Below are 16,569 nucleotides of genomic sequence, written 5' to 3'. Positions count from 1 at the left end.
GAAGATCTACCAGATCAAAGTTCACAAAAGTGGTTTCATCACATCATTTGCCCATTACTTCAGCAACAGTTCCCTCCTCCTGTGTGCCTCAATCTGGAATATGCAGTCTCCCACCCGCCCCCATCTTCCTCACTTGAGAAATCACATTCCTTTTCTTTCTCCAGAACTCTTCTGTATCCTTCCCAATATTTTTTTTCTCTCTCATGCATGCAGTTTAAACTTGCTCCTAAAATTTTGTAATGGGCAATTCATTCTACCATCTCTATCCCAGGTCCTAGTAACTCTCCATTTGGAAAGCTTTCTTTTTTAAAAAAATCTCCGTGGTCCCAAATGAGAAGCATACAATTACATCAGAAAGAGAACGCAATCACACTTTCCATTTGGGAAAAATGAATTTAATCAGAGTCGATCCAAGACATTTGCTGCCTGGGGCAAAGGACAAAATGATGACCTCGTGTTATGCATGTGCAAAATTAATTTAAACTGGCAGTTAGGGATTTTTTTTTTTCCCAACACTGACAATTAGGCAACATCTCCAGCTGAAGATGGCTGAGTCACTATGTGGAATGCAGCAGGAAAGTTTGGCCTCTGGCTTCTTAGGGCATCTCTTTAGCCTGAAGCAGTTCCCTTGTTTTGCCTAAAAGCCTGACTAGTGTTGGAAACAAATCTTTTTCCTGAGGTAGTTTGGCAAATTTTTCAAACTTATTTTTTTTAAAATTCCTCTGATGTTAAGTTGCTTAGCAACACAAACTAACTTTAAGTGAGATTAGGTGGTTCTGTTTTTGATAATGTAAAATACAACTTTTTCCAGCAGATAATGAGGATGGCAAGGATATGTTGCAATATTCTTAAAGGGGAACTTTAATTGTAGAACTCAGAGCAGCCTGTTAAAACAAGAACTATTCAGCAGTAAAATCTTGCATTGAGTGTATTCAACATTCAAATACCCCCCCTCTCTCATACACACACTCACACACACACCACACATTCTATAGATTAAATATTGCTTTCATTGCCTTAGTTTATTAAGTACCCAGGGCACCAGCATCTGCAGAGAGCAAAAAAAAAAAAAAAAAAAAGAAGACTCACTTGTACCGGAAGAAGAAAATATCTGTAGCTCAGGATTGAACTGTGTGGTCCCTGATGCTCTCTGAGTTTGGTAATTTTCTTGCAGAAGTTTCATTATCAAAGTAGGAAACATCATCACTGCTAGTATTGATGATGTTACCTTGTGTGGGAATGAAATGTCTACAAGAAAACCACCAAGCTCAGAAAGCACCAAGAACCCCACAGACTCACTTGCTTTGTACACGCAACCATGCCTAACACCTGCACAGAGGGATGGTTGCTTTGATAGTACAATACTATCAATTTTGGCCCCTGCCCCACCCCGCCCCCGCCCCCGGGAAATCTTTGGTGGAATTCGTATCAAAAAAATAGGAAGCGTCTACCTTTTGACCTGTGACAGTGCCCAAAATCTGGGAAGTGCAGGGCAGGTTTCGTGAGCATCTATAGTAAGGACAAAAGGGATATAGGATGAAAAGTGCATTGTGATATGCACACAAAGACAATATTTCCTTGGTCACTTTCTTAATCTCCCCAACATTCTCAGTGACACACTTGCAGTTGGATGGCTTCCCACAAGGAAAAAAAAAAAAACCACTGATTTAAATAGGGTCACCACAAGGCTGGGAAGCCTGTATTCCTTTTCCCTTTGAACAATTCAGTTGGAGATAACTGTTTTCCTGCTAATGGTTACTAAAAGATAATGAGGCTTCTTCCCTCTAGAAATTTGTTGTTTCCTACTGCAATTATAAACGGGTAATCAGATATCTCTTCCTCACCAACTAATTATCAGGCTGATCAGCTGACTGGTGAGAAAATCTAATGAACTTCACCATAGTTTATGAGCGCAGTCACCCATCCAGCCATAGTTAAGAAACTTATTTTTCTATCAAGGGTAAAGTAATATATTGGGGCCCAGTACCAAAATTTATCAGCGCTACCCCTCCTCCTTCCTTCTCTCCCTCTCCCGCTCACTCTCCAGTTTTGCCTGTTCCTGTGTGGTCCATCCTAGCTGGTGAGCTGCTTTGTCCAGTAATCTGTTGAAGGATGATTGACATTAGACCAGTGTTTCTCAACCTTGACAATTTTAAGGCATGTGGACTTCAACTCCCAGAATTCCACAGCCAGCATTGCTGGCTGTGGAATTCTGGGAGTTGAAGTCCACATGCCTTAAAATTGTCAAGGTTGAGAAACACTGCATTAGACTGAAGTCTGTAGGTTAGATTCTCCTGTTCTATGTACCTATGTTTTGCCGAACTTTATCAGGTTGCTTAACTATTACAATAATAAAATATACAAGCCCACTGTGCTTGAAAATGAAATGGTATCCATCTCTAAAATCCTTAATCCGACAATATGTCTTTGGGTCAGATACAAACCTTTCTCTCTCTCTCTCTCTCTCTCTTTCTCTCTCTCTCTCTCTCTCTCTCTCTGTTTTTCTGTCTCTCCCTCCCCTCCTCCCTCCCCAGAATTGGACAACTCGCCACGGCGAATTTGCCATGGGATAATTCAACAATTCAGTTTAATTGTTTTTTTTTAAAAAAAAATTAACATTTTTATTTTGGTCATTCATATTTCATTTTGTCCTTCCTTTTGCACCCTTTCTTTAATGATTCTGTTCCACCATTTCTTTGATATTGGTGTCACTCTTGTCCCGCAGTGGTGTGTTAGCCATGGTAAGCTGGCTGTGGCAGGTTGGTTGCGGCGAGTTGTCCTACACACCCTCCCTCCTCCTTGAGTGCCACACTTCATCTTTTACACTCTTATCTCACCAAATGGAACATACAGCTCATCACTAATGCAGTCACAGCCACTAGTTGGTCTCTTAAAGAACCATCTTTTAGCCACCGGTATTTTCCAAGAAACAACCTTATTGCCAAATTTAACAGAACAGCAATTAGCTTATCCCTTGGTCAAACTATATCGTCTTTCCCCATAAATAAGACCCAACCAGAAAATAAGCCCTAGGTGATTTTTCAGGATATTCGTAATATAAGCCCCACCCCCAAAATAAGCCCCAGTTAAGATCGTCAGCCAGATGGACACATTTAGTATCATATTTCCCCAAATATAAGCCCTAATGCGTCTTTTGGAGCAAAAATTAATATAAGACCCAGTCTTATTTTCAGGAAAACATGGTATATGTGCGTGTATGTATGCGTATGTTTATAAAGTACTAATATCTAGAGTACTTTATACATTCTATGTATGTTTAGTATATATAATCTATATCAGTGTCCTGCAGATAGGTGTCATTGCTTGATTTGTTATGTTTTAAGTTTATTGTTCCTGCCATTCTCCCTTGAATTCTGCACTCCAAACTTTAGGCTTCTTCCTAGGCTGAACAATTATTGTTCAAGCAACTTAACAGAACACTGAAATTGTGGAGAAGAGAAAGCGCTTGATAAATGAGGCAACATTGTTGAGCTCAGCTTTAACTAATGACTAAAAGATGAGTAACAAACAGCTATGTCTCAGATGATCCATGAATTTGCTAACTGCTAGCCCTATGGCAGAGCTGGGCAACCTGAAATCTTTTGGCCATATGTGATGCCCCACAATTAAGGTGACCAACCGTCCTCCTTTAGGGAGGACAGTCCTCCTTTTATGAGTTCTGTCCTCCCTTGAAAAGTGTCCTCCTACATGTCCTCCTTTTCGATATTTGAAGACTAATCTGCAGGGCTTTTTTTTCTCATAGAACGCTCAGAACGGCGTTCCAGCACCTTTTTTTGATGGTTTTTTTTCAACTTTTGCATGAGCTGTGCTACTCCCCCTATTGGCTTTTGAAAGACAATAGGAATTGCTGCTGAGCGCGCCAAAACATCCAGCCGGCAAACTTTGCACATGTAAGTTGTCTGCAGCGAAGGCAAATTGTCAGGAACTTTGCACCCCTCCCTGCTACCCAACTACACCATCTCCTAGTTAGTCCCGAAGATACCTGGAGGAGACTGAGTGGCAATGCCATGGTAACTTTCTCTTGATCTTCGGCCCTGCTAGGGCAATAATGGCTGCGGGCGCAAGAGGCAGGGGCGGTGGGGCTGCTTTGGGCGGGGGTGTGAGGGACGGCAGTGGCCGGCTGCCCCCATGCTATGGGAGCCGCGGGACCTGCTCTACATGGGGCTGTGCAGGGTGGGCAGTGGTGCTGGCGGGGCAGCTGCAGGAGGGGTGTGTCGATGGCAGGCTTCCCCCCGGGGCCAGAGCCGGCGCAGCCAGTGCTTTGGGAGCCACGGGGTCCGCTCTACACGGTGGGGCAGCAGTGCTGGCGGGGCAGCTGCAGGCAGGGGCGCGGCATGTAAGCATAATTACAATATAAAATGTTATTGTTACAAATGTTTTTATTGTGCATTTATCATATTATAGTGTATTCTGTATTATTGTTGCAATGAATAAAATGTTTCTTTTATTTACGATATCTTTTTCTTCAATTTATTTGTGTCCTCCTTTTCATTGTAAAAAAATTGGTCACCTTACCCACAATCCACTGTTGTAACCCCAAGATGTGAGAAAAGAGCAGGAGGGTTGTTACATTTGGGAGGCTATAGCCTTTTGTTAAAATATTTGACACTTTGCTGTAAGCCACCCAGAGTAATTGAGATTCAAAGGGCATACAAGTTTAATTGTGCCCTTCACTTCTCAGATTTGGGCCACTGTCACATGTCAAAAGGTAGACGTTTCCTAACTTTCTGACAAGAATTCCACCAAAAATTTCCGGGGGTGGATGGGAGCAGGGATCAAAAATTGTTGTTTTACACTATCAAAGCAACCACCCCTCTGTGCATGTGTTAGACATGGATGCATGTACAAAACATCTGAGTCTGTGATGATATTCTTGGTGCTCTCTGAGTAGTATAGTCATTATGGAGGGTGGAGAGAGACAAGTGACAAGGAAAGGTCCACTCACAGCATCCTGGTCACACCTGATGGAATTAAGGTGGGATTGCAAGCATTGCAACTCTGTTTTTCTTAAGGTATCCTGGGTGTGAGAGAGCTTGAGGAAAACCCCAAAACAGGTGGGCTTATACCTTGTTACCCGGTAGCATTATTCATTCTGAACTAACTTGGTTTCAGACAAATTAGAAGAAAGAGAAAGTAAGAGAAACAGGATGTCTCCTGCTTTTCTGAATCAGCTAGTAAAGATTTCTTCTCACATTTTTCTTTTCCTTCAACCCTCCCCTCTTCATACACATTCATCACCTGTACCTGTGGAATCTCTTGGAAGCAGGGTGATCCATTCTAGTTGTTCACCTCTGCCTGAACACTTTCAAGATTCTGATACTGAAATTCAGCAGTAACATGAAAGGTTTAAGCAGTATGATTTTTATTTTTATTTTTTTGCATTAAGGGTGAAGTTGTTTATGGTTAATACATCTATTTTGAATAATTTTCCTAACTTTCTCCCTCTCTCCCCCCCCCTCCTGTCCCCCCCCCCAAATACACATATATTCATTCTGGGTACAATTAAGTCAAAGTTAAGCACTTTGAAGTTTTGTTGATTTGAAAGGGGAAAGCTAAGATTCAGGAATGAATACAATTTTGTACAAAGGCCATTTGCTTCATTTAGATTCCAAGGTTTAATGCAATCTAACATTGAACTGAGTGTATTTAGGTTATCTCAGAAAACGATTTGCAATCTGATTGTAATTATGAGCAACTAAAAAAATAAAAAAATCATTTTTATTTTTTTTTTAGAAATACTGGAAGAATTGCAGTGCCAGAACAAACCTCTTGAACTAATGTGGTATGTATTGTATACTTTTACTGTGAACTGGGCTTTTCCTATAAACTAAGAGAAAGTGATTGATTTATGGAGCTTATTCCCTCTAGGGATTTGCATGTTTCCTTTTGGTTTATCCGAGGAATGCATATATTTGGCCTGCTTTGGATTTGCCTATGCAAATCCAGTCACAATAAAGGAAAGTATTGGACATATTAGGGGCCTGGGATAAATAACCTCTGCTCAGCCAAATATACTTCAGAAGATTGCTCTGAAGATGGAACAGAAATTCACCAGACCTTCTTGAAACCCTTGAGAGATTGACAGCATGGTATTATATTTGCAGAGTTTAATCAACCTTGGGTTCCATTGTGGCTTTTGGTCCTGATGCTGAATTGGTTTGAGATTACTAGGGTATGGTGTGTGTGTATGTATGTGTGTGTGTGTGTGGCATCTGGTATCACTTTTCCTGATTAATACGTTATATTAAAAGAGAAAGACTTTTATTAAATGCATGTAATTAAATGCATAGAATGCACACTTAAAGTTACTTATTTAATAAAAGTGTATATCTTTTAATAACATTCAGTAGTTGGAAAATATGCTACCAGATTCCTTCTGATCTGGAGCTACTATGGACTAACATAGTGCTCTTTTTGCCTGATCCCTATTAGATAAGATAATCGTAGCTCATGGATTTCTTACCAGCTTACCACTGTGTAAAAGCATGGATACAAATACTACTTGGAAGGGTTGCATCATCTCTTATTTATCCCTTAATCCTGCCCAATTTGCAGAATCACAATATGTCTGCACTCATAATTATTTGAGCACAGGTAAATAGCTACACAACTCTAACTTTAGGAAGTAATAGACACTCCTTGGATAAACTGGGACCAACTAAGAAATAGACACAAGATCTCATTGCACATTTAGTAAACACATTGTATTGTGGCTAGTTTAGAGAATAGTTAAAAAATACAGTAAAACATTCAATTAGAAGGAGAGATTACAGACTTTATGAATTCTTCATGGGCAACTCAATCTGTCAATGGGTCTGAATGCCTGCATCATGCTCAACAACTCTTTTGTAAAGGCATCTATCAGTAGGTAATCATTGATCTTGGCATCTCTTGTATTTCATTTCTCACTGAAAGTATAAATTGCCTCCAACTCTCAAACAATAATCTTCCATACATCTGACAAGATGGAATACTAGAATAAAGGCTTAATATTAGTCTCTTAGGTCCACAAGACTCTCTGTTGCTTTTGCTGTGACAGACTAGCTCCTCTGGCAACTGCTCTGTATTGTAATCCATAGTGTGGGATTGTTGAAATTTATATTTCCACCCAGTCCACAGGAGGGCAGGAAATGAAGTAATGGGATTTAAATTACAGGAAGGAATTGTTAGATAAAACATAGAGGAGAACATGCTTAGCTGTCACATCTGTTCTGTAATAAACAGCCATCCTTGGAAAAATTTGCTTTGCTTTCTTTGAGATTGTCCTAGGTCCTCTGGACATGAAACTACCAGCATTGCTTGAAAGACCTAATAATTCATGTCTTTCCAAGGAGTGAAGATTCTGTCAAGTCCATGTATGAATACACATATCAGGGGCTGATTATAATATTTTCCCAGGGTTTTTGGGTAGCGAGAAAGCAAACGTTGCATTTTTTCCCCAGATGGTGGGAAAGGAGAACCTAATGAGAGAAACACCAATGGAATTACTGTTTTTCCTCCTGATCTTCAGAGGAAAGAGAGAATACCTCCTAAGCAGAACCAAGCCATAATCACATGGCTGGGCTGCTGAACATTTTGAGGATCATGATAAAAAATAATTAATGGCTTGTATTTGCCATCATCCCTTTTAATTATGCAGCTTAACTTGATAATGATTGATGACAAACAAAGCCACTTATCACATAAGCAGACCTTCCCTAAAAGGGAAGGGGGACCTTCCCATGACATGTTTACACCAAAGTACTATGGCAGCTTAAGGAGGAAATATTGGATATTTAATTTAATTTAATTTAATTAATGTAAACACCAACCAACTCCAACCAACTGTGAGTGCTGTATACAGTAAAACCAACAGAATTTAAGCAGAATGCAATCATTGTAACAACAAAGAAAGAGAATATGACAGAATACGGTACAAAACAGCAGTAAAGGCACTGCCATTATGAATTAATGCAAGATTGATCTGAACTAGTTGTAGGCAAACTGTTTCAAGTCTGAACCAGGAGCATTTGTATCAATTTCAATAAAAGTGGTTTGTATAAAAGGGCAGTTTCAGAAGGGTTTTGAGCATTTCAGTCTCCTTCAGTATAAGTAAATAGGTATACTTATTTATTCCATTTAGTCTTTCAACTAGTAAGCACAGTTTACACCGCAGCCATAGTGGGTTCTTATTTACCCATGATCTTTAAATGTTGACTAGCAACTCATCATCATTGTGATAAATGACAGCATTATTATCAGAGTCCCTCTCTATTTTCCTTGAACATTTAATAGTGTGGCATTACAAGCTAATCCTTTGTACCCATGTTGTTTTTCTTTCCCTTTTTAAAATCCTTGGTAAAAGATAAAAGTTAAAAACCATGTTATGCTCCTGCAATTCAACATGTGCAGGGAAAGCATAGTAGCATCAAGACAAAACAGAGCAGGACGTGGGAGAGAATTTGTCTTATACAAGAAACACGGGACAATGAGCAACATCAGAGGTCTTTCCTCGTGTTGGTGTGACCATTGTTTCTTTATTACTCAGGGTCTGGGAAAGTGCCTATTATTTTCTCTTTGAAAACCCTTTGGTTGATACCTTTCATTTTCCTGTTGCCCAGGTCAGCCTCACCTCCACTCATTAATCACTTATGTCAGCAATGTCAAGTTCTCTTTGTCTTTTGCCTACTAGACTCAGGGGTTTTCTGCTTTATAAAAGTAAAAGTCTGCTACCTGGAAAATCCTGAAATTATCTAGGCTGTATTGATCTTCTCCAGTTTGATTAATAACTCCATAGAGACCACCTGCCAAAACCACCTCAATTGTCTTGCCAGCCCTTTTTTTAAAGCATGCCATATAAATGACAGATGGGCACTGGCCTTTTCTCCTTCAAAGGCTGAGAGGTGGGTATTGAAGCCAAGACTTCCTTCATTAGTTATGTCTCTCCTCTGTTGACCAAGCATGTTTGGCCCTTTCTCTCCTTCTTCAGCTCTGCCAAGGTTCTTGCCCATGTGCAATAATGAAGATGAAATTGGCTGATGGAAGGAGGGAGGCAATGTTTTGTTTTATTTCTTGGCCCAAAAGCAAATGATTCATTCCTGCAGAGCTATGGCTTCCTCATAGGCAAAGCTATTGTACTTGCAAACAGGTTTTGAACCAGCCAACTCCCTCTCACTTTTGTCTTTGAATAGGAATTTTTTTTAAAAAAAACCACATTCATATAAAGACTCAGCAATGAAATCTCATGTAAATACAAATAGTTATGGCAGCAGCCCTATCTTCACTTAAACAATGGTCATGCTCTCTCTGGAAATATATTTCTGTTTTAAACTTACATAATATGGCACCATACCTAGGATATCCAAGACTCTGAGAACCTTAACGGTGACCTTAAAAATACCCTCAAAACTTTATTTTACTTTTATTTTATTTGTCAAATTTATATGGTTACCAGTCTCAAATGAGGTGACAGGGCAGCATATAATAATAATAAAAAAAACAATAAAAGTTGCTGGTAAATTATCATTTTGAGTGTAAAACAAGAACACTGTCATAAATTACACAGGGAACAATTATATTACTTGCATTTAGTTCTTATGCTAGTTCTTTACATCCTAGTTCCATCTATTTCTTTGGGAAAGTTTGCATACAATTGGTTCTGGAGTACTCACAATAAGAGGGTAAGTTATGCTCCTCTTTATTTATTGTTCCTCTGCAACTAGTCTTTGAAGGCAGAGGCACAAGATGGGAAGAGGGGTATGTCTCCTTCTCTCCTTATGAGCACTTCTCAACTATCTGGATGGGAGTTACACTAGGATCCAGAGTTTCCCAGGGCAGAAATGTGAGTTCTGTCAACAGCCATTAGTTGCTGTTTTTCACATCTGAAAAATTCAAGGCTAAATATCTGTTAAATCATGGGTAAAATGAGCAGAAGAAGTACCGTAATTAAGTACTGAAGATATCAGAAAAGTTTTCATCCTGGCATGCATTCTTTTCTAGACACGTCATGCCAAGGATCTGGCAAACTTCTGCTGAGTTTAAGCTCAAGAGCTGAAGAAATTGCTAGCCACTGTGTGAAACAAAAAGCTGAAATAAATAGTACTTGCCCTAACAAAATATTGATTTATAGATTATATAAGATATGCTAAGGGTCAACTAGACGTTCTTTTTTGTCCAAACCCAATGTTGGCTCATATAGACAAAGCTTGGATTAATGGCTTTTTGTGATGGTGTCCCCTGCTCATCAATAAGAAGAGACTTATGTATACGTATAGGAAAGAAGGCTTACCAATAGTGCATCCTGACAAAAGTTTCCTGCCTCCTTTACTACAACTCTATGAGCGAACATAAGGCCTGCAGTACTTCTGAGTCAGGCATGATTTCAAAGAATTGAGGCATTTGGGAATCAAGGTTTCTATCATCTATTTCCTCAGAAAATATTTTATTGTTTTCTTATACAGAGCTCTCAACTTGCTGTTTAGAAAACTGGTAACATACTGTATGGCATTAGCCCAGTAATAATTCAGTGAATTTTAGTCATTCTGAATATAAAAATTAATTTATATTAATAAGACCCTAATTTATTCATAATTCTCCAGGAAAAATTAAAACATCAGTGAAATATTTCATTAGAGTTTTCATTCCTTAAATCAGTTCTTTCTGGTTGCTTTCATACAGCATAACACATGCTTCAGATTTCAGGGCTTAACTGTAACAAAACTGTTTTTGTTACAACTGTAACAAAAACATACCCTTGTGTACTAAATATTTAGCTTTGGAATAGTTAGATTTTCGGAATAAGAAGGATGGCAAACAAACACTATGGCTTTTGTGTAATCAAAATATGAACACAAACTTTTGTAGATTGGGAAATGTATCTTTCAAAGGCATATTTGGTACCTCATTGTTGTGTTGTGCTGTCATTCTATCACAAAGTCCTAATCTATTTACTGGCCATGGTTTACTGACCAACATTATAAAGCTCTTACACAATCCCATTGAAATAATTGCGAGGTGTCTCAGAGAATCTGGCTTAGCAAAGGAGCTGGTAAATTAATACTGTGTGAAAGATTGTTTGCTTTTTTAAAATAAATGTATATGTTTTCCTTTTTCGTGTCTTGAACATGGAACTTAAAACTTGGCTCCCTGCTTATTTTAAAAGAGGCAAATGAGGTGTTAGTCCCTGAATAAACCTGAGGCCCTTCAAATATACTGGACTTCAGTTCTCATATACTACGATAGCTATGGAATTGTGGTGCTGAAGAGCAACATATCTGAAAGGCATCAGGTTGACAAAACTTGCTTTAAAAACCCACCATAAATATTCTGTTGGAAATCTTATTAAATGGCAACGATATAGGAATAGACCACAACTCCATCTGAATCTGACGAGTGTAAAATCTTCAAATACCTCCCCTTAATGCCTCCACAGTGGCAGTGGAAAATATTCCTGACCATTTTCCTTTTGGAACCCTTCCTGTGTACCTCAGTACTAAAATCATGCCTCCCCTCAGTTTTTTTTTTTTTTCTCCAAATTGAACATCCCAATTTCTTTCATTCTACCTTCATGGGGCATGTCCACCAGTCCCTCCATCATTCTGTCACTCTTCTCTGAACATGTTCAAACCTGCCAATATCACTGTAGAAATGTGGAGCCCATAATTGTATATGGTACTCTAGAGAGGATCCTTCATTGCAGAATAAAGAGAAATGATGTAGGATAGAGACTGGCAGAGAGACGGGGAAGAATTAAATGGGGCATTAGTTTAGAACAGCAGTTCTCAACCTATGGGTCGCGACCCCATTTGGGGTCGATCGACCATTTCACGGGGGTCGCCAAGCAAGGCTGTCCGCCATTTTTTTCCCCTTTTCCGGCGGGTGCCTTACCTCCCTTGGGCTGGGCCAGCTGGTGGCCCAGCTGATGGTCGGCCTGCTCCGTCTCTGCCACTTGCCAGCTACGCCTCGGCCAGCGCAGGGGGTGGCACCACGCATGTGTGGGGCTCCCGGGCAGGGAAAGTCCTTGACTTACGACCGGTTGGGTAGTCCTTGACTTACGACCGGTTTAGTCCTCGACTTACGACCGGTTTAGTCCTCAACTTATGACCGGTTGGGGGTCGCGGCATTAAAACGGTTAAGAACCACTGGTTTAGAATCTTAATGTAGCCACAAAAGAATAAAGTCCAACCCCCTTTGATTGCCATTGACCCTTATTGAATTCTGCATAAATGGAAACCGTTAGTCTGAGAAGATTCCTTTGCATAGCTTTAGCAATAAATCAGTAATTTATAATCAGTGTGTGGACTGGTTTTTCCACACCCAGCAATAAGGACTTTGGGTGTCTTTGATACAATGCTTCTTCTTCCATTTCAATGAAGACCTGCATTAACTCTTCTAGAGCGGGAGCATATTCAGCTTGTTCAATATGTTCTCAGTGACCATATCTTCACCCCAAATTTAGCCACAAATCTCTCACCTTGTATGCTTGCCTTATATTTTTCTTCCTTAAAAGGAATGCCTTGCTTATCTCACTGTTGAAGGACAACTTGGTCTTCTGATTCCAGTCTTCTACCCTGTCTGAATTAGATTGCAGCTGTTTTCCTGAAAGGATCAGATACTGTATTTTCCCCAAATGGGTTGTTCTGTGTGGCTAACTAATGAATGATGGATAATAACGTCCTTGATTGTTTTGAGACAGCAGCCATTTTTTTGGCATCTCATTGGCCACTAATGCCAATGCTTCAAAGCATGTTCTCATTACTGTTATTTTGGCATAGTCATGATTTTATGGCTTTAGAAGATGCCATAAATCACTTATTGGGGAAAGGATTCCACACTGCAAAAGAAAACAGTAGCTACCCAAAACCTGAGAAAAGTAGGTTGTACTATGGAAAGATAAAATACCACCCCCTAAATTGCAGAGAAAAAATAAATCTATGAGAACCCCCCCCCCATTTGTTTCTTATAGCATTACTTTACTTTAAGTCGTTCTACATTCCATCATAATCTACCCCCACAAAAAAACCCTCGCTGATAATTATTTTATCTGTCTGGATTGTAGAGTGAGACTGGACCTTTAGGAAACTGGAACATAGCTCAGTTATGGCTGTAACTGATGGTATTTCTGCAAAGTTCAATCAGACACCCAAGAATATGATAAAAACATATGACAGGAGTTCCAATCCTAGGCATTCATTCCTGGCTACAAAGGCATTAAAATGATAAAACATCACAACTTCATAATTCAAGTTCTGTATTTGGATTGTCGTTTGCTCTCTTGCCTTGCTCCCAGAATCATTACTGTAATTCCCATATGCCCTGATGTGCGTGACCAATATTTAGGTATTAGGACAGCTATAGGGCAAATACCAGAAAAGTGTATTTCCTGCTCTATGAACAGTCTTTTCCTTTTCCTTCAATAAGACAATTGTCTCTCTACAAAAATAATTGCCTGCAGGCTTTCCTGAATGTATACCCTAAGAAATTTGCAATTTTTTCCATTTCAAGGTCTTTACCCCAGATTTTTCAGAAGGGACTGTATTATTTTGCAAGTACAAGATGAAATCCACGTCTGCAACGGGGCTTTTGAGATACATTCCGCAGCTCACAATTTCTGTCTCTATCACAATCCTCCTGAGAAAAGACTTTGTCTGAGATGGAGCAGCAGGATGGGACTTGCTTGTGAAATAGTCTGACTGCTAAAAATTGAAGGGAGGCAGTGGACTTACACTAGGGAATAGAACAAAAATATCCCAGGAGAATTTGAACAGATTGTTTTAATCACATTTGAATGTTGAAGATTTTGGTGAGGGTGAGTTGATGATGCAAAGGATGGTGGGACTTCTTTATCTTTTTCTGTACCAGATTTCCCTAACGAACTGAAGTTTGGATGAATAATGGTTAAACTGTTGCTAACCTTTTTTTAAAGATTTTTTTTCATCCCATCTTTATTCTTTTTATAAATACTTCAAGTTGCCAAACCTACTTAATACTCCTTCCTCTTCCTATTTTCCCCACAGCAACAATTCTTTGAGGTGAGTTGGGCTGAGAGAGAGTGACTGGCCCAAAGTCATCCAGTCATCTTCATGCCTAAGGCGGAACTAGAACTCACAGTCTCCTGGTTTCTAGCCTGGTGCCTTAACCATTATACCAGGGTTAGGCAACCTTGGCTCTTTTACGACTCGTGGACTTCAGCTCCCAGAATTCCTGAGCCAGCATGGCTCAGCTTGAAAACCTCTCCCTTCGCCTCAGCATGGCTGGCTCAGGAATTCTGGGAGTTGAAGTCCACGAGTCATAAAAGAGCCAAGGTTGCCTACCCCTGCACTATACCAAACTGATTGATGGAAACTGTAGCTTAAGTCATGGGGAGTGTTCCACATGCATAAAAATAGTATTTCTGTCAAATAACACCTAAATCCAAGATTTGACTTACCTAGCAGCATACAACTGGTGGTAAATCTGCAAGACAATGGGTCCTGTGTATGATTAAACTTCAGTCCATTTTGGAAGTGCAGTGATATCCTGTGCACAGTAGGACCTCAGTTGTGGCGCTGCACCACCCAACATGCTGAGTTTGAATTCTTCTGCAGCGCCTGATAACTCTAAATGAATATTGAATGAAAGAACAATGAAATGGCAAAAGCATGCAGGCTGACACCCCCCAGTTTTAAAATCAGAAAAACATATTATATTACCGTCTAAAGAGGGTAAGAAGATAGAAACACTTTACCTGTGGTTCTAAAATGATCTAGTTGCACCAGTGCATAAAAACCTACTCTCAAATTCTGTCAAACTGCAGTCTGACAAAAAATAAAACCCAAACAAAACGTAATCACGGATGAAGAATTGGCTTGATTGGGATTTTAAAGGACCAAGTTTAATCTCCACTCCAGTATTATCCATGATTGTTGCACTTTCTTCTTTCCCATATATAAAGGAATGGCTGTCCTCTAGTCTATCCTATAGAAAAAGAATAAAATACAGCCTAAAGGGGGATGCTGTTACATCTACAATAAGTCAGAACCTCCTATAGGCCCTTGACACTGCATGATATGGCCTGGTTGACAGTTGTCTTCATTGTCATTGGCCACAGAACACTGAACAATTGATCAGCTGATAATCGGAATGTATCCCTGACGTTTTTTTCTTTCTCGTCGTTCGTTATCAGCTGATCAATTGGGGCCAGTGACGCAGTCCAGGAGCCATGCGCAGACGTCGACCAAACCCATTTAAACCACCTTTGTTAGAATGGCCTTTTAGCCCTGATGATGTTGGGGAGTTCCCCCAATGAAAGCTTGGCAACCTTTTTAGCAAAGTAAAGTATTTTTAGTAAAGTATTTTTACTTAAAAATTCTCCCGGTGATCGTGTATTATTTATTTCATTTATAACTATGCCCGGGAGTCGCATTTTTACCAACATTATTGAATATATATATATATATATATGTTTTCTGAGGTTTTTGCTGCTCAAAGCACGAAGCTGAAAACACCAGCCTGAAGATGACGAATGGGACTTCGTCGAAACGTCGCCAAGACACTTCCAATTTTACGTGGGAGAAAACCCGAACAACCAAAGACCTACATATATATATATATATATATATATATATATATATATATATATATATATGACTTATATACCGCTTTAAGTACAAGCACTTTCTAAGCGGTGTACACCAGTAAGCAATGTATATATATATATATATATTTACATTGCCCCCAACAATCTGGGTCCTCATTTTACCTACCCCGGAAGGATGGAAGGCTGAATCAACCTTGAACCGGTGAGATTTGAGCCACTGACCTGCTGAACACAGTCAGCTAAAGTGGCCTGCAGTACTGCACTCTAACTGCTGTGCCACCTCGGCTCTTTATACACACACACACACACACACACACACACATTTTTCTTGAGGAAGAGGCACTAGGTTTCACCAAACTCTCAAAGAGGTCCTTGGCACAATAACCACTGCTTAAAACAAAACCCAGTATTTTATCATTTTCATGGAAATGCTCTGGCAACAAGACAGACAGTGGGGCACAGTAACACCCTCCTATTGGTTTGTTTACAGTTGTATATATAAAGGTATCTTGCATGCTCAACAAGATCCATTCAATTTTTGTTGGGTAAACCCACTTTGCATTACTGACTTGTTATACATTTAAACCAGATTTAAGTTTGCTTGAAACCCCATCACTTGCAAACAGTGTAGAATTTGGTTTTGGCAATGTGATGGCACTCCAATATCTATAACAATGTTTTTCAACCTTGGAAACTTTTAAGATATGTGGACTTCAACTCCGCAAAACTTTGAAGTCTTCAAGTTGCAAAGGCTGAGAAACAAAGATCAGTAACAATGAATTGTTACTGGGACTTTCTTGGAAGGGTAAGAATTGTGTTAGCTAACTGAATGTTAAACTTCTTTAAAGGTGACAAATAGGCCATTATTCTGACAGGGAGAGCTTAGATCAGGGGTAGGCAACCTTGGCTCTTTTATGACTCATGGACTTCAACTCCCAGAATTACTGAGCCAGCATGGTTGGTTCAGGAATTGTGGGAGTTGAGGTCCACAA

The 16,569-nt window shown here is 39.6% G+C and overlaps 1 protein-coding gene across 1 annotated transcript in view; it reads right to left on the bottom strand.

Annotated features, from left to right (window-relative positions):
* Positions 1-14,453, bottom strand: part of LPL (lipoprotein lipase) — a 47,789-nt gene extending 33,336 nt beyond the window's left edge. Inside the window, exon 1 of the mRNA XM_039350987.1 lies at positions 14,429-14,453. Within this exon, the coding sequence (XP_039206921.1) occupies positions 14,429-14,438 (10 nt within the window). The 5' untranslated portion in view covers positions 14,439-14,453. The remainder of the gene's footprint in view (positions 1-14,428) is intronic.
* Between the last annotated feature and the right edge of the window lie 2,116 nt (positions 14,454-16,569).

This window comes from Crotalus tigris, unplaced genomic scaffold (assembly GCF_016545835.1).
Source record: "Crotalus tigris isolate CLP2741 ecotype Arizona unplaced genomic scaffold, ASM1654583v1 scf7180000018368.3068619, whole genome shotgun sequence".
Classification (NCBI taxonomy): Eukaryota; Metazoa; Chordata; class Lepidosauria; order Squamata; family Viperidae; genus Crotalus; species Crotalus tigris.
Note: the sequence above shows the minus strand (reverse complement) of the source record. Positions and strands in the feature narration are given on the sequence as shown.